Consider the following 26,875-nt stretch of genomic DNA (forward strand, 5'->3'; position numbering starts at 1 on the left):
ATTATAGCACTTAAACCAGTTTAAATCCAGCCTAACCTTAACAGTTTAGAGATGCTGTTAACCTGATCCCTGTTAAATCACACTGCTCATGGTATATTATCCATGCCATCATCTGCTATAGTCAATAGATTTGGCCGAACAAAGAATGAATGGTAAAGTTAGCTTTACAAACCCTTTTCTCTGAGTTCTGCAGTAACATTCTAGAGCTTCACAAATGCATGTGTGTATTATAAGAGAGAAAGACAAACAGGCCTCTATATGGCCGCCCGGTGTCTCACAGGACTGCTGATGGGAAAGCATTTGAGTTAAAACGTCAACTTATAAATAACAAACAATGCAACCCACTGCACACTCTTAGGATATTTTTGGTTAGCTTAGTTTTTGTTCAGTTTAAATCAACAGGTCTTACAGGCGCTGTTAAATAAAATTGCTGATTTCTGGAGACAACATTACTATTATCATTACTTATACTTAGAATCCTAGAAAGGGTCTGCATACATATTGAAGGGCCACAACAACACCAACACCTGCTGATGGGCTTATATTCATCAGGGCGGTAAATAACCACCAATGTCCAAGCACCTACTCTGAATACAAAAGCAATGTATATGCAAATACTGGGAAAGTCAGGCCAACACGACATTGAGCTAACCACAAGCGAACACCACTTTCATTTCTTCGGAAAACAAACTTCTGTTTTTGCATTTGTTAAAAAAAGATATTGACCAACATTTCATCTATTAACGTGCTTCAGGAATATTTCTGCTGAGGAAGTCTTTCTAGGCAAGTGAAGCATTCATGCAAGACCAACTTACACTTTGACCTCGCTAAAGATCAGTCATGAACATATTCAATGTGCCCTGTGCGAGATTAAATTTCATAGACGTAACAGGAGAAAATGTAAATACATGTTGGAGTAAAACCACAAGCACTCTCAATTTACATAGCTCAATGTCACTTTCATTAGTTATGAGGGAAAACAACCAATGAATTCAAATAAATGACACAAACTCAAAGCGTTATTTCTTGGCCACCCCTATTATAAACTTCTGTTTATTACACGGCACCCCAACTAAACGCTTGTATGGCCTAATAGTAGGGGTGGGTAGATCTGACGATTTTATATCGAGATCTTGGAGACGTCCACAATTCACTTTTTAAAGGTACAATAGGTAGGATTTATCACCATCTAGTGGTGAAATTGTATTTTGCATTCAAACAAATAGTGCTCTCTAGCGCCTCGCTTTTCCAAATGCGTGTTGCAACTACGGTTGCCGTTATGTACTCACTGATCTCCTTGTCAGTTTGGCTCTTTAATGTAGTGCTGCCTCACGATTAGTCGCGACTAATCGTTTGCAGAATAAAAGTTTTTGTTTACATAATATATGTTGGTGTACTATGTATAATAATTATGTATAAATAAATACATACACATGCATGTATAATTTAAAGAAAAATATATATTTATATGATAAATATTTATATTTATATATATTTATATATAATATAAATTATATAAAAATATTAAACTTTATATACACATGCAAATATTTCTTAAATATATACATGCATGTGTGTGTTTGAATTTATACATAATTATTATACACAGTACACCAACATACATCATGCAAACAAAAACTCCCACCCTGCAAACGATCAGTCGCGACCAATCATGAGGCAGCACTACTTTAATGCAATTAATAAGGCAATATGGGCATGTTTCAGCCTGGATCTTAAATTTATAAAGAAGATTGCAATTCAGACTGTGATTCACCGTTATAAAGACAGTGATATGCTTTTTAGAAAGATCGCCCACCCCTAACTAATAGATTATTATAAGAACATTTTTACTTTTAATGTCCTTAAAAGAAAGGTCAACAGAGACTTTAGATCCACCAGCGCTCATTCAAAGACCTAAAGCACATAACATCCACCAAACGACAACTATACCTTCTGTAACCGCAAGATTTATTCTTATTACACAGCAGGGCACATTACACTTCATATGTACACTAGTAGGTCATGAAATAATGTTTATATAGGCCTTTATATATTGACATTTCCAGAAAATTATCCTCAACTAAGTTAAGGCCTATCTGATAAAGTCAAACAGCAGCCGTGCACTGAGGATAGCTCATAAGCTGATAACTGCAGGTGCCAAAAAAGGTTTCCATTGGGATTTCACACAGAACTCATCAGGGTTTAATTCAGACTGGTCACAGATGTCTATTTTAAGACCACTGTAAAGATCACAGGCATGGATACCACAACATTCACTCAACACTGTGTGTATAATCCAGATATTCAGTGGAGACATTACTGATTTAACATTTAACTACTATGGCTATGGCTACTTTTATTCAGACAAAAACGATTTACATTTTGCATCAACATTTTGTTCTTTTTTTACTAAGTAAATGTTGACTAAGTAAATCTATTACATCTTGTTATTGATAAGAACAAAAGCCTCACCTGTAAAAAAGTACAACTTTGAAATAATAGCCTGTCAACACCAACTAACCTGATTACAGAAGAGATACCCAAACAACTGAAACCCCATAAGCTTTCCGAAGCTTGATTATTACTATAATCGGGTAATAAGATTTACATGGTCATATCACATGACTTTGATAGGCATAAATAGAGCAGACACACTGTGGAGCATGATTGGACAGTCTCGGCAAACGCAGGTGAACTGAGATACTAGCATCGTGTCGTAACATGATAACCACCAGTAGCCGGCGTTGACCATTTACAGCATGAAACAGTTTTGCATACCTTACCCAGCAGTGTACCATGCAAGTATTCATTTCATACTTTAATACATTTACGCCTACTTCTTTAAGGTGGAGTGCCAAGGACAAAACAGAAACAAATACACAAACTGGCAAACAAAAGACAACTTGTTTTGCATTACATTCCTATACACCAGATCTGCGTAAATTCAATGCTCAGCCCAGGCTACTATTTGTTATTTACTACAAACAAATACGCTTTATATATAACGTAATATATAAGGTTTGATAACACAGAAGGCTGAGCAGTAAAACGATAAAATCTAGGAATGTGGCGATACAAAATGTCTGTGTCGATACCAATAAGCAGATACTTAATGACACCTAATATAACCGATAATTTTGCTTTTTACTCCTTGTTTTAAATTATTATTTCATGAATGTACAAACCGCAATTATGCTGTCATTGTCACCTATTGCCAGGTCTAAGCAAACCACTTTGTGACTTATTTTGCCAGAATATAATCTGCCCTGATCATTGACTGTTTTTAAACAACCGGATGATGTCCAATAGTGGGAAAATGCTTTTATCTGCTGATACCGATTATAGGCCGATATATTGGTGCCTAGTAAACACGATTGCAATGGTGTTTTGGTTGGAAAGGCTAATAGTAACATCTGTAGTACAGAATTAGCTTGTAGTCCTGAAATGCAAACACAGAGGGAATGTATTTGATTACAGCAGCAGTGACATTTGTGCATGTTATTTAGGTCAGGTTAGGGCTGTCACAATGATTAAATAATCATCTCATTGCAATTGTTTGACCTCATCGCGATGATTTCAGATCACCACAATGATTGCATATCTATTGAAAAAACACAAGGGGGAGCTGCAGCGCCTGTATAAAAGAGACAATATCTAATGGCGCTCCTTGACTGACAGTGTAACAAGATACATTGCAAAGCCATTTAATATAATAGTAAAACAGCATTTGAAGAAATGCTGCATAACTTTGATAAGCAGTATGAATTGCCAAGTAAAACATACGTTTCCAAAACAGCAAATTCAAATTTAGGGAATGTTTTTCAAGTTTTTGTAAGATATATTCATTAAATAATTACTTTTAAATATGTGTTATGTGTATTAATATTTACTGCTAGGTAAACCTTGCAAAAGATTTAATTTAAATAATCACAACAATGTGTGAAAGGCAATTAATCGTCATAATCCTCACAATTTATTAGACAATTAACCGTCAGCCAAATTTCATAACTGTGACAGCCCTAGGTCAGGTAAATAAAAGAAGATTCACCCCATCCATCCTGTTATCAGGTGATAACATTAAGCCTTAAAGTTAACCATACCATCAAACCTGCTACATCCAAAAAGTTTCAAAGAGCCAAACGGGTGTTTTACCTTGATCGAGAGCTAAAATAAAAACGTCATACAACCAAACAAAACAAAAAAACAGGTTTTATCTTATGTTATGATCAATGGATAATAAATCCAGGCACAGGCGTGTTAAACAAGATGATGTCACAAGTTACCAACAATACGAGTTTGCATAACTTAAATTATTCCTTATAGCCAAATCAGATGCTCATACTTAAAAGTACAGCTCACTATACAATCAGATGATATAATGACTTAACATCAAGTCATACAATACTAGTATTATCAATCTTTAAAATAACCACCAGCTTCATGATCTGAACTAACTTACACAGTTTGCATAGGTTTAATGTCTCATTCAATAAAACCAGATGTGAGTCCTCAATTGTTAACACATTATTGGCCAAGCCTGTTGTCAATATTATGATCCTATTAACAGTTTCCATTGGTTTAATAATGCCTACAGCCAACCAAATGTTAACTAAATGACTGAAATACAAGCATGTGCACGCACGTATCTGACAACAAGTTTCAAACACACATGCCACGTCGCATTTATCATTTTCCAGCATTTCACAAGCTCGACATGCTAAAACACGCAGACAACACAAGAATTCACCTCTTATACACACCTGTCACGCACATGACGCGTATAATAAACACACATACGATGTAAATGCATACACACACAGCTGATGTTAGCTGGGCTAGCTGAAGACTTGCTGCAGAGCCCAGAAACGTCTAATCTCTTAGCATTAGCGACTGTAATCCCACACCGAACCCGAGCAGTGTATCGAAGTGTGTGTCTGTGCGTGTGCGTTTTACTGTGTGTGTTTATTTACCTGTCCAGGTAATTTATGGCTAAGCTAACAGCAGCTCGACACAACGGGAAATACAGTAACAGACAGAACTGTGAAAGCTCTGAGGTAAAATCGTGCCTTACCTCTGCAAACATTATTTAAAATGTAAAAACAAAGGCTGTTTGGTTTATCCCCGCCACATTTTCAACGTTTTTGTTTCTTCTCTCGTTTACGAACTAGGGCGCATCAGGACTGCGCGCGCCCTCCGTGCAGCCGCCATGAGCGCGAGCTCGTCAAAGAATCTCACGACGAAACTAGAGAACACGCCCCAGTGCGCTTCCGGGATAAGATCATGTGACGAAAAGCGCAATCGCTGATTGGGCGGCGCTTTGAACTGACCGGAAAAAACTTTGAGACTAGCGAGTCAGCCAAGTTATCTTACAGATATTTAATTTAAATAATGTACACTTAAGCATTATGTAAAATTTTTATAATTTTTGTATAATATGTGTCGTGAGTCATATTTTATGCAAAAGCACTTGCTATTTGTAAGTTTTACAAAACGCACTTCACAATGTGCACTGAAATGCTTTGACGTTGCAATCTCACTTGAGATGCTGCTGTGGAGTGTGCATACTAGTTAAAAATGTCTTTGGCTTTACCTGTAGCGCAACCCGTGATTGGCCAGCGTGAGTTGATGACGCATTTATCTCACCCAAGGCTAGTGCAATTCGGAGTTATTTTCTAACTGTAGACCAATTTATTTTGTATTTTTACAAGAGTTAAAACAGTATTTAAAAACAAATTTATTTTCTCTCAACAAGAAAGCAAAAAAAAAAAAAAACGGAAAGTTAGGCTGCGCCCAAATACCAACACTTGGCCACTTAAGAGCGAGACTGTCCATGTGCAAACTGCATTGTTATGTATATTGTAAAACATCTCCAACTGCTTTTATCCTATTTTTTTACGGTCTATGCTTTTATCACACAATTAGAAACAACATTAATTTTGTTGTTTACTACTGAATAAACAACACACTTTAATAAAACTACCTGCACAATTTTTTTTTGAGAGTTTGCAGGTGCAAAGAGTTCTACTTCTGAAAGTTTCAGATAAGTGTAGATATAAATCTTTAAGTTCACCAAATGTTTATTACAGAGTGTTTATTTAGAAAAAAAACTAAAAATGTTAAATACAAATTAAAAGTAAATAAATGACATTTATTTAAAAGTACACTAAAATGTGTCCCATCGAGTAAATATTTCTATGCACGCTTGGGATTTTCATTCCCACTAGAACATGTGGGTCAAATACAGGAAATACGTCATGTAAGTAGTCAATTGGTCAAGTGCAAAGACCGTAAGTGTGGTTATTTGGACGCAGCCCATGGACCATATGTTTAGTATCTGTAGAAAGTGACAACTGTGTACAAGAACATTTAACCATCAGCAAATTTTTGCAGAAACTGCGTCACATCCTATCCTTTTATGCTGAACCAGCACTGAGAAAGCGGGTTTTAACATGTGACACAGTGAAAGGCAAAAGTGCATGACTAAAATGCATGTTTTTTTTAGATTCTCTGTGTTTAGAATTTGAATACATGACGCAAAGACGTATGCGTCACGATCACTCAAACATCACCGTCAACAACAGATTTGTTGCAAAATGTTGCATGTACGTATATAATATTTTCTCTTCTTCTATAAAATTTGACGCACATGTAATTGAAATAATTGTTATTCTTTACACATGACTGTATTCGCATCCTCATTGTCGTTTACCTGTTTCCAGTTGAGTAGCCCCCCGGCAGGGTCACAATGCAGGCAGGGGTAAGGTAGACCCTCCACACCCGAAAGAGCCCTGCTACCCCACTCTGGTGTCACATACATCTGCTCCACCTAAATGATAAATGAAGAATATTCCTCATATTTTTTTTTATTTAGGATTATCAGGATGACCAAGGCAGAAATAATCAGCATGCCAATCCCACACAGGTAAATAACACAAGGTCCGTGACACACCTGACGCAGAGTTCCTTATGACGTTACATTGAATGATGCTACATAAACTTTGAACCTAATTCAGGTTTATGGCTAAGAACAGATGTATACACAGTTCAAAAGGTTTTAGAGGACTTATTCTTTATATTTTTTCCACATTTTAGATGATATTCTATAGTTACATAATAAAAATTATGCTGTGACTAAAAGCATCCAAAATAAATCCTAACTTTGTTATATTTTATCATCTGCAGTTTAGTCACACTTTGCTTAGAATGTGCAAAATCTTACTCGTGGTAGTACTTTATCAAGAAGCTTCAATCTTGAGATTTAACCCTGAGATTCATAAAAAATATCGAGTTCACATCTTTTATGGGCTCTTATTGACTGCTTTGTCTTCAGTATCAGTCATCAATTTAAAAAAAACATTTTCTTAAAAATGCTTTTAGTTTTTGGCCAGCACAATAATGTGCAAGTTTCTATTATATTACTGAGCACTGACTCTGTTCGTCTGATTTAAGAAATCCAGGCACCTCATTCTAGTGTTTCGTCTCTATTGTTGTGACGCGCTATTTTTAGAACGCGCGTCTGACTGCTGCGCGCTCGCGTCGAGGCGAGAGCTGAAGATGCGCGCTGCGTTTATATTTATGAATGAGTGTATCGATATCAAACCTAGAGATATACAGTACAGATAAATCTTTCAGGTGAGTGCCGAGCATGTATTTTATATAAGATAGATAGATAGATAGATAGATAGATAGATAGATAGATAGATAGATAGATAGATAGATAGATAGATAGATAGATAGATAGATAGATAGATAGATATGCTTTTGTGCAATTTATGGCAGGGTGAGTTTGGGCAGTTATGCCATTTGAAGGATTTTTACAGATTCTTTCTTAGAATTGCACATAAAATGGTGTATCATGTTTAAAATCTGAACAACATAAAATGCATTTTGTTGTTATCTAAAGGGTTAAGAGCTCTTGGTTAGAGGTAAGGAATATATTCAGCATGTTTTCTTCACAGGGTGCATGCATGGGGGAAACATCACTGTGCTATAAATAGAATCGACAGCACATATACACAAACACATGCACAATCACTGCTATTACATTAAGCACACCTTACAGAGTCTGTTCCTGAAATGCATCCAAACTGGATTTAAATGCATTGCATTGTTACATAAAGATGAGCCGGTGTCTGTGTTAACCTCAAGAGAAATAAGCTTTATCAACAGGTGTGTCACATATACTGTTGTTGATTACCACAGCGATTATTAGGGCAGAATTGATTTTCTATTCTAGACATAAACCTTATTTACCTGTTCAACAGTTATTGCTCAGGATTAAAGATAAAATTTGTCCTATATTAGACCTTTACTAATGGGGCATTGGGTACCTCCCATAAAACAGCCTGTTGCAGGGTTGCATGCATAATTATTAAACCATTGCTTTATTGTATTTACTTGTTTACCAAACAGCGTTTGCACCTTTTTCTAAAAACGTACTGAGATATTGCCCTTGTGCCAAATGTTATTTACTGCATGCATTTATGTGGATTTTATCTCCATTCTTTTTGTTTCTGTTTAAAGACACATGTGAGTGCATGGAGTAGATTCAGATCATTGGTGTTTTGAGGATGAATTCAGCACAGGATGCAGGTAACACTCCATCATTGAGCATATTTTTAACTTTGAGCTCTCACACATACGCCTGTCATTTTTAATCTGCATGTATCGTTAGTGTGTCTGCGTGACAGCAGGGATGTATATTTCATCTGCTGTGCAACGTGTTTCTGGCTGGTTTAGGGAGACAGATGGATGTCCATCTGACAGAAAGCTCAAGCTCTTTCTGAAATCTCAACATATATGAATGATTTGAAATGTATGGATTAATATTGAAATATATTTTCTGGTAGTATTAGCCTACTACATTAACAAAATGACCATATATTATCATGGTTTTCCAGACAATAACATGAACGTTGGACATGTACCATGATAATACTTAAGTATACTATAAATACTATAGTGCATGCATATGGCAACTGTTCAGTAACATGATACTTTTATTATTCTATGTATTATTAAATCACTGTACTGTTTTTGTAAGGGATATTTTGGAGGAATTTTTTCCCATAATTTATCTGAACTGTTTCAAATATACTTCACCAGACAGCGATGTGTTTTAAATGTGCATACACCCAAAACACATCTGGAATGTGTCAGACTGTTTAATATGAATGCATTTGTGTATTTTAGCCTAAAGGTGGAGCTGTTGCAGAGAAAGTGTATTTGTGTATGTGTTTATGCTTGAGGTTTGAGGTATCATACACCTGATATAGTGTTTGCTGATAAAGGTCTGATGTAGACAGAGAAATGTCAAACATTTAACAAACAAATTACAAAATAACCATATAACTAGAAGCAACTTTATGAATTAAATATGCAACGTCAAGTGGTCATGTGACAACAATGTGATGCATGCAATGTTTATATTGCATACTATTTCACATTCCTCGGCAAACAGTGCACACTGCGCAGAAGGCAGTAAACGTAGTGCATTCTGAACACAACTAGAGAGTTTATGACCTGGTTTGTTTTGCTGTGGTGGTTATTTTTGTCTGTCCCCTTTTACCTTGGGAGTGTCGGTTTCTCTCAGACCTGTGGAGATGTGACCTATTTTATCACACTGCCTTTGTTTTGTCTGCAGAGGAAGAGATGGACAGCTTTAGGTGTGTGTGCGTGCGCTCAAGACCCCGTTTATTGTCAACACTCATTGCAGTTAACAAGAGCATTTACTACATTTAAGAAAATGTGAATAGTTGCAGAGAGAGTTGAAATCTCTAATGCTATATATGAGCACTGCTTGGGAAAATACACTTTTGATGGCATTTGTGGCCAATGAGAAACTTCATCTCTGTCATGCAACAGGAATGTCTCGCTCCTGGGAATTGTGCCGTTTCTGGATTTAAAAAAGATTTCCTCTGGTTCCTAATTTATCCGGCAGGCCTATGGGTTTTCCAAATCAGTAACGGACATTTTAATCCCATATTGCCAGGGTTTGTTGTGACGTTCTTTGGAGATTTCTGATCAAGGCTGTTTAGCTTTGAAGTGATCAATATGCTAATGAAGTCTAATTTCACTTTTCAAAAAATATATGCAATACATAGAAAAGCCCTAAACCTTTCCAACTGTATAAAGCGTTCAGTCTCATTTCTGTCTGATCTGCAGGCATTGAATCAAAGACTTGTTGTCTTTGTGTAATGAAAAACAGGATGTTGTCTGTTTAACGTCAATAGAAACTCCCTTTGAACTGATCCTGTGTGATGGTAATGGAGGAGCAGGTGAAGTGAAGATTGCAGGAGTGAGATGGAGCTGATGTCAGATCAAAGAGAAAAAGAACAGACATTGGATAGATTGAAGACAGCCAGAGAAAGAAAGAGAAAGTGTGTGAGAGAGATAAAAGCGATGAAAGAGAGATAAAGACCAACTTATCAAGAACATGTGAAGGTCTTATTTTTAACGCCAAAATCTGAAGAAAGATAAGTTTATGGTGTTGCATACTTATATTCATTTTATTGCATCATAGTTTTAGGAGAAACATTATAAAAACATTTGGATGGTGAATGAAGTAAATGTAAGTATACATTGTGATGGTATTCATTATATAGAATTGTGCTTAATATAATAAATAAAATATGCATTGCATTTACAATTATTATTTTATAATTGCATGAGAATAATTTTGTGTCATAATAATAAAAAGGTGCTTTGCTTAATTCTCCTAAAATGGATTTATGGAATAAAATGTTTTGCCGTTTTTTTATGAGATTCACTCAGAGAGAGAGAGAAAGAGACTATAAGCACTCAGAGGGAAAAGATGAAGGCAGACAGCTGTGTTTTTGTGTTGCTATTTTCAGCATCTGGCCGCTGCTCTGCTCCCCTGGTCTGGCCCGACCTATTTCTGTCCTGGGCTGGTCCTGCTGCTATTCCTGGCACCTGAGAGAGAAAGAGAGAGAGAGAGAGTGTGGTAAGAGAGACAGCACGGTTAGGAAGAGTAACAGAGAGAGAAAGTGTGGGACAGAGCGAGTGAACGAGCTGGAGACTCATCCCGTACTGAGATGGAGAGGCAGTAAGAACGCTGAGTTTGTCACCTGTTTGACGATTCCTGCATTTCCTTGTTTATCCGATTGATGAAACTCAGGGGAAAGGAAAAGAAAGCAAGAGGAAAACAAAAAGAGAGACAAAAGCCAGGAGACGGAGAAGCAGCGTCTCTGTTGTGAGGTCAAGTGCAAGTTATGCTGCAGAACATTTCTGAGGTGGACTCGAGCATCACTGCTGAGTGGAGGAGGAGAATACAAGATACACGCGACGGTACTGCCAACAGATCAGGTACCACATGTTCACGACAAGAACTTTCTCTGTCCTAGATGTAGAGAAATTTTCAGTTGCATTAAGTAGATGTTTTTTCGTTTAGCTCCTTAGGAAAGAAAACTATTGAGACAGAACCAAAAAATGAATATGGATAGCATTGCACAGATCGTTTCATTTTGATAAGACATCTTTGACTTTTGATTGCAGACATGAAAGGTGTGGGATTGCATTTATTTCAGATGACTGAAAGTCTTTTGTCTTGCAGTCTAGGAGACATCATTGATTTTGAATAGATTGGGGTTTTCTTTTCTGCAGGCTCATGGAGTATTTCCAGGATGTTTTCGGTTTGTTATCATCAACAGTGTTTGGGGTAACGCATTACAAGTATCGTGCATTACATAATAATATTACTTTTCTGAAGTAACGAGTAAAGTAACGCATTACTTTATAAATGTACACATGAATATCTGAGTTACTTTTTTAAGAAAGTAATGCAAGTTACTTTTCAGTTAATTAATTTGATTAAAAAAATAATAATGTTTTGAGTTAAATTGAACATAGTTACGTAGAATTACGAATGTTATGTGTGTGCGCCTGAGCAGGAACAGTTTGAGTCAGAAACAGATAGCAGGCCAGAGCTTGACATTTTTGCAATGGAAAATGCAATTTCTAAATGCAGAACTTCTCAGTCATAAAAACACCTACAAGCCCTGAAAGAGATCAAGCCTTAGCCAAGTAAGAAAAAGTAATGCAAAAGTAACGTAAGTATTACTTTCCATGAAAAGTAACTAAGGAACACAATTAGTTACTTTTTGGAAAGTAACTTAGTATTGTAACTTTTACAGAGCCACTAAGGGGGACATGGAGCAAAAATGTAATAAAGTGTAGTTTCGCGTGCACAGTTGAAACTATCCCGTGCACACGTGAAACTATCATGTGCACACGTAAAATTATCAAGTTTAGTTTCGCATGCTCACACTGTAAAAAATACTTTGCTGCCTTAAAATTTTTTGTTGAATTAACTTGCATTTACAAGTCATTTCAACTTACTATTATTTATCTTGACTAGAGATGAGTTGTTATAACTACAGGTGAGTTGCTATAACTTATAAAATTAAGTGGACTTTTCTCAACTATATTTCATAAGTTCTGACAACTCATCTCTGTTGACATGACTTGTAAATTTGAGTTGATTAACAAAAAATTTTGAGGCAGCAAAGAATTTTTTACCGTGCATGTGAAACTTTCGCGTGCTCACATGAAACTTTCGCGTACTCACGTGAAACTTTCGCGTACGCACGTGAAACTTTCGCTTTCACGTGCGCAAACGATAGTTTCACGTGCGCACGCGAAAGTTTCACGTGAGCACGCAAAACTAATAAAATAAAAAATCTGTACATGAAGGTTTCGCATGAGCACATGAAAGTTTTACGTGAGCACATAAAACTAAACTTTAGATTTTTTTTACTCCAATGTCACCTTAGGGGCTTTCCCCAACACTGATTATCAAATCTTTGCCTAAATAATTCAACAGCTCTTAACTTGTGAGCCTTCATAGATTTTGTAATGTTCTGTTTATTTATTTAAAACAAGCAGCAAATGACTTGTTGCATCTTTCCTCTATTTATTTGGGACACCAGACAAATCAGTTCTGTCAGTTGGCCCTTTAATGGCTCATACTCTTTTTTTCCTAAAATCCAGCACTCCTGACTTTGAGTCAACCGGTTTGCAGTAGGTGGACAGATATCGGGATATGAGAATCTTTTGTGTAAGGTGCACACAGGTCTGAATGTGATTCTTTAGGAGACACCTCAGAGAGTTTCCTCAGAGATGTCAAATTTTATAGCCTCGTGTCATTTAACATGTTACTAGTGCATGTTTATGAAGTATGTACTTAGCAGGCATGGTACCTAATGCATTAGCCTATAAAGTGTGCTGTACACACAATTACATCATCCACATTTTACACACAATACTCTCGTCACACTGGTTGTTAGTTGCACAATTACAATTTTAAACCATTGTAATAACACAAACTTAGTGCACCTGTGCATTTTTTAAAGTGCATGGCAAAGTTTCATTGAAATCCAACTCAATACATTGAGTTATATATGTAAGGTGCTTTGTCAGTGCTTACAAGTTTTTCGCAATTTAAACATAAATCAAACAGATTTAAATACATTTACATCTGTTATTATGCATTTCAGTATGTTTATTCCCATGGGTCACTTCAAACCCATTTTGCACCCTTTGCACTGCTAAGGCAATGCTCTTTCATTGAGCTAAATTCATTTTTAGTTGTTTTTTAAACAGCAGGTGCATGCTTGTTTACTTCATTCTTAATTTGATCTTTTTAAGAAAAGTTTGTTGTAAAGTTCTGCTCAGGTGTATTTGTGAGGGGCCCGCTGTACCTCTGTTCTTCGTTATTGCCGGCGACTGCATGTATCGGCCGTTCTGGCCTCACTGACTTCAAGCCTGACTATTCTTAGCTGCAGTATTTTGGGTTTAAGGCATTAGCAGTCTAAGATTAGCCCCGGTTATCATTCCGTCTGAGTTAACTCCTCACATAACTACATACCGGAAGGCTTTATCTATAATCCACACTACTTTTGCTCTTTTTCTTGAATAACAACAGCTCATCTTGAATAAGGAGCAACCAGACGTTTACAAGCAGATAAAGAGTGTCTCAGGCAGTCTTATTACAGCCATCAAAACAAATGCCATGATATTTTTGTTGTGGATTGACACCTTTGGCTCGTGTAGTGGTTCTGTTTTGGTGGTCTGTGTATTCTGGGCCGGGGGCCCGATGGAGTCATGGTGGCGAGAGATGATTTCACAATGCAGTGGCTTTAATTTCAACACCTGCGAGCGGTGTGATGCACGATGCTCCTGAATCAGATGCAACTGTTGTCTGTATAGTTGCACCAGAATTGCCATCACTTAAAGGGACAAAAATTGAAAATTCTGTCATCATTTATTCAAGTTGTTTCAAACTTGTATAAATTTCTTTGTTGTAGATATTTTTGTGTCAATAACCAAACAGATCTGGGGCACCATTCACTTCCATAGTATTATGTTTTCTACTGTGTAAGTCAATGGTGCCCCAGATCTTGCTTACTTTGTATTTAGCAGGTTTCCATTTGTTCTTTATTTAATCTCATTGGTTTCTTGAGAAACTTGAGAGATCTCATTCGTGATGTATGTGGAAATCTGTGTGTTTACAAAAGTGTTTATTACCGATGGTAATGGATTAAGGGCGCATGTTTAGACTTGGGTTTTAACGGCGCAGCTTTTTTAGGGCATGAGGCCAGACCATTCTCTGAACACGCACACACAGCAAATGCCTTTCCTTTTCTCGCTGTTTTGTTCATGTGTAAAAATACTTTAACTGCAGCTCGAATGCGCCGGTCACATGCTGTCTCGCTTTAGATGGAGTTTAAATAAGATTTCGTTCTCGAACGGCAGCATACCTCTGTGTTTACGCTTAAAGTAATTGAAATAGCCCCCATAAAAAGACCCTCCCCGCAGATTGCGCCCTTGAGTTTATTAAAAGACCTAAAGAAAGGTTTTAATGTGACGTATTCAGCCAGCTAACAGTGCAGTCCTTCATTTCCTTACACACAAACACATGTGACCTTTTCTCAGAACTGAACGCTCCATGGCAAGATTGCGATCAGCTTTTACTCTCAAAGATTTTTATGTTCCTAATAATTATTATGATGTTTTGTGATACAGATCGGCTCAAAATACATTGTTTCTTGTTGTATGTTGTGTCTGCTACCTGTTACTAACTGCGTTCTTTCTCTGTCCACGTGTCAGGTTCAGACGTGTTGTCTGTGGTGAGCAGTTCTGGGATCAGTATGCTGGACTGGGACCATGATTCAGATGAATGGGAGAAGCAGTTGCAGCGTGAGCTACTGCTGATCCAGAGACAGCAGCAGATCCAGAAACAGCTTCTCATCTCAGAGTTTCAGAAACAGCACCAGACTTTGCTGAGACAGCATCAGGCTCAGCTTGAGGAACACATTAAGGTTTGTGAGATGAAAACAGGTTCAGGGCTTCGAGCTCAGTGGTAGAGCAATTGGGTTAGCAGTGCAAAAGGTCATAGGTTCCAACCCAGGTATGCTAATAAAAATATTATATATACCTACATTGTAATGCACTGTAAGCTGCTTTGGATAAAAGCATCTACCAAATGCATACATGTAGATGTACGAGGATGGGACTCAGATTCAGGAACTGTAACTGTAAATCAGGAATTTATAGCTGTAGAACAAAACCTAACGTTAGCAACTGGTTCCTGTTTGGTTATTTATTGGAAACCAAATAATAACAATGTAGGAATGTACTTTTTAGATGTCTTTTTTCAGCCATAACAGAATGTTCCCTGAATGTTGCAGAGAGGTTTAAGTTTAAATAACCCTAAAAATTAGGGGTGCACCGATAAGTGCCGATATATACTAATAATATGTGGCCGATAACTATTCTGAATCTCACAGCCGATATCCTTCACAGCTATTTCATGTACTACGGCTTTTGATCAGTAAGTCCTTATCGATCTGAAATCACTGTAGTTTGAGTTAGGGTGACCAGATGAGATTGGCTGAAATTCGGGATGGGGGCTGACGTTACGGGGGACCATCCAATAATGATTTATTTTATTTAATAATAAAATAGAATGCATTTCAAACTGAAACAATTATATTAATATAAGTACATATGCATATAAATAAATTAGGGCTGTCAAAAGATTAATCGGGATTAATTGCATCCAAAATAAAAGTTTGTGTTTACATGACATATGTGTGTGTGCAGTGTATAATTATTATTTATATATAAAAACACACCCAATCATGCATATATTTAAGAAAAATTTGTTATATTTATATATGAAATATTTATATGTATATATAATATAAATTATATAAATGTTTATACAGTATTTAAATGCAAATATTTCTTAAATATATACCTGAATTAGGGATGCATATCAATTAATCGCGATTAATCTATAGCAGAATAAAAGTTTTTGTTTACATCATATATGTGTGTGAACTGTGTATAATAATTATGTATATATAAATATGCACACATGCATGTATAATTTTAAGAAAAAAATATATTTATATATTAAGTATTTATATTTATATATAATATAAATTATACATAAATATACAAATGTATATACACATGTAAACATTGCTTAAATATATACATGCATGTGTGTGCATTTAACTATACAAAGTTATTATACAGAGTACACACACATATATGATGTAAACAAAAACTTTTATTCTACTATAGATTAATCGCGATTAATTGATATGCATCCCTAACCTGAATGTGTGTGTATTTATATATATATATATATATATATATATATATATATTTACATACAGTACACACACATATGTTATGTAAACACAAACTTTTATTTTGGATTAATCTTTTGACAGCCCTAAAATAAATTGAATAATATGTATAGAAGTATTTTATACTTGATACAATAATAGTTAGATCATCCAAGAATAGTTTTCTTTATTTTATTTAATAATAATAAAAGTTAATGAATTTCAAACTGAAGTTACTGAACCATTCATATTTTCTTAATATAAGTACATAATATATAGAAGTATTTTTTGAACTCAGTGCCTCGCCCTCAACCAATCTGACTCGTTCACGCGACTGACTGTTTGAGTTGTTTATAACATGCATTTGAAAAAGCAACACTCGTCAAACATAATCATTATAAATATTGTTTATTATCATGAAAATACCTGAAAAGGTTTGAAGAACAGCAATATATAAATATATTCATAAGCCATTTCCTGGAGCTGCGTGTGTCTGGTTCTTCGTCTGCAGCGCATATATTTCTGCACGAGAGCGCCCTCTGGCGTTTGGATGTAGCGGCGTTTCACCGTATAAGCATAGCAATACTCATTGGCTGATATATCGGAGGACTCCTACTAAAAATAACTTATAGTGAACTTTTCTTGGTGGTTATCTATAGGTTTTATTTAAACTAACATTTTGGAACCAAAAACTAACATTCCCAGAATGTTCTGGGGGGAAAATCGTCAACTGTTCATCTGGTGAGAAGAATTCCTTACTAGTCTCAGTTTAACAGAACGATGCATGTTTGTGCTTTTAAATAATACAAGATGAAATGCTTTCAGAAGTACAAGCCTTATCTGGGTGTATTCATTAGTATAAGTTCAACTCAGTAGTACTTAGTACTTGCTATTGTGGTGTAAGGTATTTGTGGATGAGATGAAGTAAATCTTTGTTTGGAAACAGGTCAGTGTGGTTTAAGTTCTCCTGGCTGACCTAGAGGAAATGAACAGATTTAACTAGATCTGCACTGTCAATAGTTTTTGGTTAAAGTGCTTGATGTCATTACATCAGTATGTGTGTGAAATGCTGATCCATACAGTGTTTCTGCAATGCTAATTTACACGGTATAGTAACAGTCAGTGTTCAGCAGAAATTTTGCAAGTGTAATGAGATAATGCTAGTGTAGGGACATGTAATGAATGTGCATAAACAACGTTTAAAAATAAGCGCATTTTCCATCCAAACCACAGCAGTTTCATTTCCTTACCTCTAGATACTGGCATCAGCCATTTAAAGTCATATAATTACTGGAAACGTGACATTGTGTTTAATTTTCTCTTTCAGCTGCAGGAGGCTCTGTTAACCCTTCGTCAGCAGCAGCAGGAGGTGTTTGCAGAGGAGCGTCGGCTGGTGGTTGAGGAGGAGAGAGAGGAGGTGCGAGATGAGGAGAAGGAGGCTCACAGGAGGGAGATGCAGAAACATCAGCATCACAGGAGAAAGGAAAGATCTAAAGAGAGTCAGTCATCATTACACAATGAACACTCGCATTTACTTCACACAGACCATAACGCAGTCATCTATGGGAGGGGTGTCTGGTGCATAAGGAATAAAAATGATTTATAACCTGCCTGTGTGATAAACTGATCAATCTTTATTTGGTCATATGTGCAGTAGCATGTTTCAACTGCAAAGTGCTCTTTTCACCACTAGATGGCGCTGTTTCTGCACATCTGGTCTATATAGAAGAGTTTTGCCAAGTGGTTGATGTCCTCAGGGCAACATTATGGTGACCCTGGGACAACATTTCAAACAACCAATCAGATTTCAGAAATATGTTTACCGTTTTTAAAATTTAAGCTTACAACCAGGATTTGATGCTTCTCTAGACCAGTGGTTCTTAAACTTTTTGCTTGGGTGCATCCCCCCAAAAAATGTATGACATAAAACATTCCAAAACTTTAAATTTAAATTAAACAAAATATATCAATTATTCAATAAAAAAATGTAGTGCTCTTAATTATTTTTCTGAGGGTTATTTACACAGAATTAATGATACATTCATGTATTTTATAAAATGGCATTAAAATAGCATTAAACTCTACCCTGAGATGGTTCCGGGTGGCCCCAGTTTAATAAAAAATAAAAATAAAAAAATCATATCATGATTATAGTGACCAAAGTTATCACGGTTGGGGCTGTCATGAATATTAAATTTGGCTGATGGTTAATTGCCTAATAAATTATGACGATTAATTGCCTGTTTTGCAGCTTTGACATTTAATTCTCATGCATTTTCTTTGTTCATGAAATAATTTTCACACATTGTTGTGATTATTTAAATGAAATCTTTTGCAGGGTTTACCTAGCAGTGAATATTAATAAACATAACAAATGAAGAGTTTCGTTGCAAAACGAGATAAATCCATTTTTTAACATTTTTGCCAAAACATGTTTATTATTATGTTATCATGTTATTATTTTGTTTTATGGTGCTACTTAGCTGTATTTTTTAAGTTATGAAGGTTTAAATCAAAACAAACCAACTGCACTTGCATTGAAATTAATTGGAATGCACAACCTAAAAACGAGATTTCTGAACAATTAAAAAAACGGTGGTTATCTCGTTTTGCAACGAATTTAAAAGTAATTATTTAATTATAATAGTTCATACTGCTTATCAAAGCTTGGCAGTATTTCTTCAAATGCTGTTTTTTCCACTGTATAGAATGGCTTTGCAATGTATCGCATTACACTGTCAGTTAAGGAACGCTATTTAATCCCGTCTCGTTTATACAGGCGCTACAGCTCCCCCTTGTGTTTTTTAGATAGATGTGCAATCATTGTGGTGATCTGAAATCATTGCGATGAGACGATTATTTAATCATTGTGACAGCCCTAATCACGGTTATCAACATTATTACAATGGTTTTGTTAAAATGAGATGGAAATGTTCAAAAACAACTAATACACACGCTGAAAACATTTGAACAAGTTGTATTTTTTCAAAATCACAATTTAATATTTCATGTCCCGGAAATTATTTATGTGGTAAAAAAATCTCTAATAAGTTTACCGTGAATGAATACAATACATTATCCCTTAAATGCCGCCTTGTGCAAAAAACTATGTTGCATGTGCGCACCTGTGTCAAACTGATTCTGGCTGGACAGGATTTACCGCAAGTTTTCAAAATCACAGTAATCAAACACGGTTGTAATGATAATTACATTTTAAACGATAATACTAATCCCTGGGACATTTTTCATCGTGGTTAATCATAAAATCGGTTATCATCCCATCCACATCTCAGGGCCCCCATAGACCATTGTTTTAAACTTCATTTTTCATTGATGGTTGGGGTTTGCAGTGGTTTTAGGTTTTATTTAAAAAAATGTTGTCCATGGTTCAACACAAATCAGGTCGAGCGAGAATTTATAATCGAGGTGCATTAATTTCAATATCTTCTACAAATGTAAAGCAATGTAAAAAAAAGCATTTATTTCATCAGCAAAAAATATTTAACATGCACAATAATTGAAATATTGTTTTATTATACAGTATTATAGTATTATACAGACAAATAAATGACTAAACAAAGTTCTGTACTAAAATACCAATGTCTGTGACACATTGAAATGCTTGATGTGAGGCTCAGACATTCAATGTGATGAGTAAAGTAAAAAAAAACCTTTATCATGAAGTCTCTCTGTAAAGAGATCACAATGATCACCAGGTGCAATATACTGCTTATTATTTATTTCTTCTTGCTGCCATGTCAAGTTGTTTCTTTTTTTTAAAAATTAGTTGCATTTAAATGTCATTGTACAGCTATGCAATGACAATAAAGGCATTCGGGTATTTTCTTACTCAACGTCTGTCTGTTTTTTTGCACAGGTTCAACGGCGAGCACTGAAGTTCGACAGAAACTGCATGACTTTCTGATGAGTAAATCAGCTAAAGATCCATCTCTAACCAGTGCTGGTTTTCCTCTCAGCCACTCCAAACTGTGGTACAGGTGTGTCACGACATTACACCTCCATCCAAGTTCTGTATAGCTTGCATTGAGGCGTAAATAGTCACAAACCCAGGGAACACACATACTGATAAAAAATGTGTACTTTGTAATGCACTGTCGATTAAAAGTGTCTGCCAAACGCATAAATCAAATGTAAGTCCAGTCTTACAGATTTCTCATGCGCCTATATGCAGATTTGATTCAACAAAGTAACGTGTAAAAATTTCATAAAGGAAAAAATTTCATTGTGTTTCTTAAATTTTAGCTCTGCCCACCCGGGTCCAGCCGAACAGAGTTCCCCTCCGTTAGGAGAAACCCCTCCCACCTTCAAATACCCTTTAACCTCTGGCCTGGACTACAGAGAGGACTTCCCTCTCAGGAAGACTGGTAAGTCAAAGGTCACATTGAAGAATTCATGTTGTATGATCCTTATAAAATCAGTGACATGTATGCATGTATGTATGCGTGGGTAAAACTGAGGTCTTTGTGCGTGCGTGTGCGTCTCAGAAGTCTTATATCCAGGATTAGAGTTTTCTTGCTTATTATGCCACAAAGTGACTGGACCTCCAGCCACGGAGCTATGAATTGATGTGTTTTCTCGCATTGGCACAGGGGTCCGGTAGAGGTGACACTGCCTAAATGTTTGCAGCCGATATTTAATCACTGGGGTCAGCGGTCAACCGTGCATGTCACCGAATGCTGTGGCCCGTGGGCAGATCTAAATGGGGCTGATGAGTGACCCTGTTTAGCTTTAGGGTCAGCCTGGTGAGAATGACCACGCTTGTGCCCGCTCCGTGCCCCGGGGCGCCCGGCCCAGAGGTTTGCAAACAATTACCAGGCGGAGAGGTTGTAGAGACTGAACCCTGGCCAGGCAAAGGGGTCTAATCGGATCTGAGAGGTTAAGTCCTCCTGGGCATAAGCAGGATGTAGGTACCTTCGGGTTGGACGGTTACCGAATCGCCCTGGAAGAGTGGCAGTGGCCAGGCTGGCCATTATTGTGTGCATTTGACCTTTCACCCCTCACTTTGGATGACTAAACTAGATTTGTACGCTTTGTAAGGGAAACAGACGTTGCCTGAATGCCTTTATGCTGGGATGTGAATGCCAAAACTGTCAGGTTGAAAACTGTTTGAGTTTTTATTATATTTTATTGGATGTCTGTAGAAAAATAGCGCAGATTGAGTTATTTGCTGAAGTTGAATACTTTTGTACGTTCGTGTCCCTCACGGTAACTATGAGCCTTTGGAAACACTTTCTTTTCCGGGAACTCGCACATGTTTTATTTTCTGAACGTCTTGTTGCGAGGCTAATTTCACGATGAGTTTGTAAAGAAAGGCGATACGTTGGGTTTCAACGATAAGACTGAAACTCTTTCAAAGGGAACTTAAAAATAGACCTGGTCTTCATCCAAGCACTGTTTGCACAGAATTTCCAGCATGGCTCAACACCAGGAAGGGTCCAGAATACCGCAAACCTCCAGAGGGATTTTTCTGGAGCGCGGGGGTCTGTGAAGCCTCGGGCCCCATCAGAGATCCGCGCTGAACTCTGGGCCGTCTTTTCATCCACTCTCAATAACTCAGGTAACAGCTTTTAAAAAGAGGCCCGTCCGGGGGATACAAAAACAACAGGAACGAAACAGGGAAGAAAAAACGAAAAGAAAAACAGACTGCTTTTTTGTCAATGGAATAATTTGTCTACGCTGACAAGACAGAGCCGCTTCCTGTGGCTCCGGTTTCTGCCTGTAGATCAGAACGTACAGCGATAGTGCAGACGGCCAATTAAAACACAGAAGAGAGATTTTTTTTTTTTTGGAGTAAAACTGCATTTCTACTGACAACACTTAAGCACTGCTAGCAAAACAAAACAAGATCAACTGCTTAATGTTTTTAGTTTTAGTGTAAAATATGAAAGGTCTAATATGTCTTCTGGTTTTAAATGACTTTTGGAAAAGCCGTCCCCCTCTTCCTGTCTGTCCCAGTAGATTTTGTCGGGCAGGGGCAGGGAGAGGGGGATCATAAAGGTAGCGTTTGTTCTTTGCCCTGGTCAGGACCCTTCACGGCCGAATGATTGACAGGTGTGGGGTGGTGGATGTGATGGGCGGGCGACAAGTCTGTTTGTATAAGGAAAGAGAACAGTGGGAAGGACACTTGGAAACTTCCAAAGCAAACTTAAAATAAAGTAAACAAGTCTTTATGCCTTAATATAATCAGACATGAATGTTAGAGATGCCTTTAGTGAGTGTTTAGACTAATGATTTTCAATCCTACACATTGAAGGAGGGACTCGAGTCATATCTACAAAGCTGCACTTATATAGAAATAAGGATGGGCCAGATTTGGGCCATTAAGCTACCAAGCATGCACAACAACTAAGTAACCCGATAGCAACACACTAACACTTCAGCATCTGCATAGCAACGCACTGGCAACCACTTGGAACACTTTAGCATCTTCATTAGAGGTCTTCTTGTGTCCAAAAAAATGTACCCTGAATCACAAACAAAGCCGAGAAAATTAGACCCGAGTTTATCCTGAACTGGTTGCAATATTTTTTAACCCGAATGTAAACGGCACCGACGTGTGTAGTCTGCAGCCCTGCACGCACCAGTCAGACAGAAAGAAACCCAGGTGGCCTTTACAACCAATTTCGCCTGTTGCTTCATTTATTTTAACCGCTAAAATGTACATTTAAAATTGATTGACAGGTCTGTCTCAACGAAAAATGTACCTACCGCCAGTCTTGGCAAATAGAGGAGGGGTTGGAAAAGGACATTGATGCACACACACAAGATAGTTTGGGTCATCTCGGGTCTGTTCAGCAAAAACACATTCATTTTAAGGATTAGTTCATTTTCTTAAAAAATCCAGATCATTTACTCACCACCATGTCATCCAACTGTTGATGTCTATCTTTGTTCAGTCGAGAAGAAATTATGTTTTTTGAGGAAAACATTCCAGGATTTTTCTGATTTTAATGGACTTTAATGGACACCAACACTTAACACTTAAAGGAATATTTCATTTTCTTAAAAGAAAAATCCAGATAATTTACTCACCAGTCACCACCATGTCGTCCAGGATGTTGATGTCTTTCTTTGTTCAGTCCAGAGGAGATTGTGCTTTTTGGGGAAGGCATTGCAGGATTTTTCTCATTTTAATGGACTTTAATAGACACCAACACTTAGCGCTTGAATCAACACTTAACAGTTTTTTTCAACGGAGTTTCAAAGGACTATGGACGGTCCCAGGCGAGGCATGGGGGTCTTATCTGGCGAAACGGTTGTCGTTTTTGACAGGAAAAATAGAAAATATGTACTTTTAAACCACAACTTTTTGTCTAGGTCCGGTCCAGCGCAACCTAACGTTAATGGGTAGTGACGTATGGAGGTCACGTGTTACATATATAAAACGCACATTTGCTGACCATTGTAAACAATAAACTGACACAAAGACATTAATTAGTATCAGTTGACATACAACAACGTCGGAGCGGTCCTTTTCTCCACACTTGTAAACACTGTGGCGTGTAAACATCCGTGACCTCTTGACGTCATGACGTATTACGTGTGTCGCCCTGGCTCGTCACAGGATCGGATGAAGATGAGAAGTTGAGGTTTAAAAGTGCATACTTTTTATTTTTATTTTCAAAAATGACAATCGTTTCACTAGATAAGACCCCTTTGCCTTGTTGGGGTCATTTAGAGTCCTTTGAAACTGCAATTTTAAACTGCATTAAAACTTTTAAGTGTTAAGTGTTGGGGTCCATTAAAGTCAGTTAAAATGAGAAAAATCCTGGAATGTTTTCCTCAAAAAACATAATTTCTTCTCGACTGAACAAAGAAAGACATCAACATTTTGGATGACATGGTGGTGAGTAAATTATCTGGATTTTTTAAAAAAGAAAATGGACTATTCCTTTAAATTACCTGAGCCCCGATGCTGCTATTATTATAACCGACCTGTGTCTGAGGAACAGGTGAAACTTTTAGACAGACATTGGTTTTTCGGATCTATGTGAAGACCTCTCTCCATAGTATTTTCTTGACAACCACTTGGAACACATCAGCATCTTCCTAGCAACGTCTTGGCAACCACTTGAAACGTTTAGCATCTACATACCGTAGCAATGCATACTGTCACAGCACCTAGAAACAAACTCACAGGTGCTGGTTGGGTCTTTGTGGATGCCCCCCTCCTCAGCAGTCACCTTCTCATGCCACGTTACTCCGTTCAACAACTGTTTGTTTAAGGAAGTTTGAGTCAAGCTGCATTCGAAAAGCCCTTTAATGACGTGACCCAATGTAAACACGTTGACCGCTCTGCGTATTTTCCCTACGAATTAAAATCGTGTAAATCCTTCCAGCTAATTGCTGGGCAAATATTTTTGCGGTGTTTTTTTAATAGCACTTATTCATCATGTGTCAGAGCGGCTAAATTACAGTATTTTGCCGTCACTGTAATTTGACCGTAATCTCCACCAATCTTTACCTGAAACTAAACCTCAAAGTATCAAAGTATCGTCAGTGGTCGTTTTTTTTAAGTAACTACGTGGGATTCTTAAATTAATCATGTTTATTTTCTCAGGTTAACAGGCAGAACATGCAGTTGAAGGGCTTTGGTGGTTAATGCTAACCAAAAATACATACATACATACATACATACATACATACATACATACATACATACATACATACATACATACATACATACATACATACATACATACATACATACATACATACATACATACATACATACATACATACATACATACATACATATATATATATATATATATATATATATATATAATACAGATTTAATCATTCATTCATTTCATTACCAAATTAACCAACATTAAATTAGTACACGGCAAAAAATGATTTTCAAGAAAATAATTTCTTAGTATTTTTGTCTTGTTTTCAGTAAAAATATAAAAAAATTCTTAAATTAAGATGCTTTTTCTTGATGAGCAAAATGACCCAAAAAAATAAGTCTAGTTTTTAGACCAAAAATATAAAATTTAAGCGAATTTGTGCTTAAAACAAGCAAAAAAAGTATTTATGAAAAAAAAAACTTATTTCAAGAAATTTTTTCTTATTCCATTGGCAGATTTTGTTGCTTGTTTTAAGCACTAATTTACTTAAAGTATATATTTTTTGTCTAAAAACTAGACTTATTTTTCTAGGTCATTTTGCTTATCAAGAAAATACATCTTAATTTAAGAATTTGTAGATATTTTTACTAAAAACAAGACAAAAATACTAAGTAAGAAAGACATTTTTGCAGTGTATTTTATTTCTTAGTATTTTTGTCTTGTTTTCAGTAAGAACATCAAAAAATTCTTAAATTAAGAATTAAAACAAGCAAAAAAAGTATTTATGAAAAAAAATTATTTCAAGAACATTTTTCTTATTCCATTTGCAGATTTTTTTGCTTGTTTTATGCACAAAATCACTTAAATTTGATATTTTTGGTCTAAAAACTAGACTTATTTTCTTGGGTCTTTTTGCACATCAAGAAAAAGCATCTTAATTAAGAATTTTTAGATATCTTTACTAAAAACAAGACAAAAATACTAAGGTTTTTTTTTTCTTGAAAATCATTTTTTGCAGTGTAGGGAAAAATAATACTATGGAAGTAAATAGTGCCCCAGATCTGTTTGGTTGCTAACAAAATATCTTCATTTGTGATTTTTCTATGAACTATACCTGTAAAGCTTTGCAAGATTTTGAAAAGACAAAAACATTAGCTTTAAACGGTGTCTACATAGCAATAAGCTTATTGGTTAAAGAGGCTTAGTTGACGTCAACCAAAAGGAAACATTTTAGAGGTCCAGCAAGTTAAAATATTGGAGGCAGTCATTGTTTTGATGAATCATATAACAGAAAAGCGGTAATGTGCATTAAGAAACACTTTAGCATCTCATCAGTCAATCTTGGCTGTGTTTACTGTATGTAAGTTTTTATATATTACTCATTTCCCTTCATCTCTGTCCAGATCCACACTGTCAGTCCACCGTGTGTTGTAATCATGTTGGTCTCCTGATGTCTATTTGTTGCCCACTCAGCAGTCAGAGATGCGGTAGGTGGCGTCTACGGGGCGGCTGAATTTCCAGAGTAGACTTTTTGGAACTTCAGGAGTCATAGTGGGACAATACGGATTTCCCCCGAACCACGCCAAATCTGTCTCACATTCATTCGCTGTCTCTCTGCGGGTA

At 36.5% G+C, this 26,875-nt stretch overlaps 2 protein-coding genes across 11 annotated transcripts in view; one reads left to right on the top strand and one right to left on the bottom strand.

Moving 5' to 3' along the window:
* The window catches only part of snx13 (sorting nexin 13), a 32,684-nt gene extending 25,823 nt beyond the window's left edge, over positions 1-6,861 (bottom strand). For 2 of the 7 annotated variants that reach the window (XM_055219192.2, XM_055219187.2), the window contains exon 1: positions 6,710-6,861. In XM_055219192.2, coding sequence (XP_055075167.2) covers positions 6,710-6,817 — 108 coding nt within the window. In that variant the 5' untranslated portion in view covers positions 6,818-6,861. Of the gene's footprint in view, positions 1-5,071; positions 5,232-6,709 lie in introns of those variants that run through there. The other 5 variants (XM_055219189.2, XM_055219188.2, XM_073858623.1 and 2 more) reach the window with 3 other exon arrangements.
* A 2-nt stretch (positions 6,862-6,863) lies between these two features.
* The window catches only part of LOC129455035 (histone deacetylase 9-B), a 32,621-nt gene continuing 12,609 nt past the window's right edge, over positions 6,864-26,875 (top strand). For 2 of the 4 annotated variants that reach the window (XM_055219664.2, XM_073858624.1), the window contains exons 1-5: positions 10,934-11,325; positions 15,127-15,338; positions 17,986-18,157; positions 20,536-20,656; positions 20,922-21,043. In XM_055219664.2, the coding sequence (XP_055075639.2) occupies positions 11,232-11,325; positions 15,127-15,338; positions 17,986-18,157; positions 20,536-20,656; positions 20,922-21,043 (721 nt within the window). In that variant the 5' untranslated portion in view covers positions 10,934-11,231. Of the gene's footprint in view, positions 6,923-7,496; positions 7,633-8,523; positions 8,593-10,933; positions 11,326-15,126; positions 15,339-17,985; positions 18,158-20,535; positions 20,657-20,921; positions 21,044-26,875 lie in introns of those variants that run through there. The other 2 variants (XM_073858625.1, XM_055219665.2) reach the window with 2 other exon arrangements.

This window comes from Misgurnus anguillicaudatus, chromosome 20, assembly GCF_027580225.2.
Source record: "Misgurnus anguillicaudatus chromosome 20, ASM2758022v2, whole genome shotgun sequence".
Classification (NCBI taxonomy): domain Eukaryota; kingdom Metazoa; phylum Chordata; class Actinopteri; order Cypriniformes; family Cobitidae; genus Misgurnus; species Misgurnus anguillicaudatus.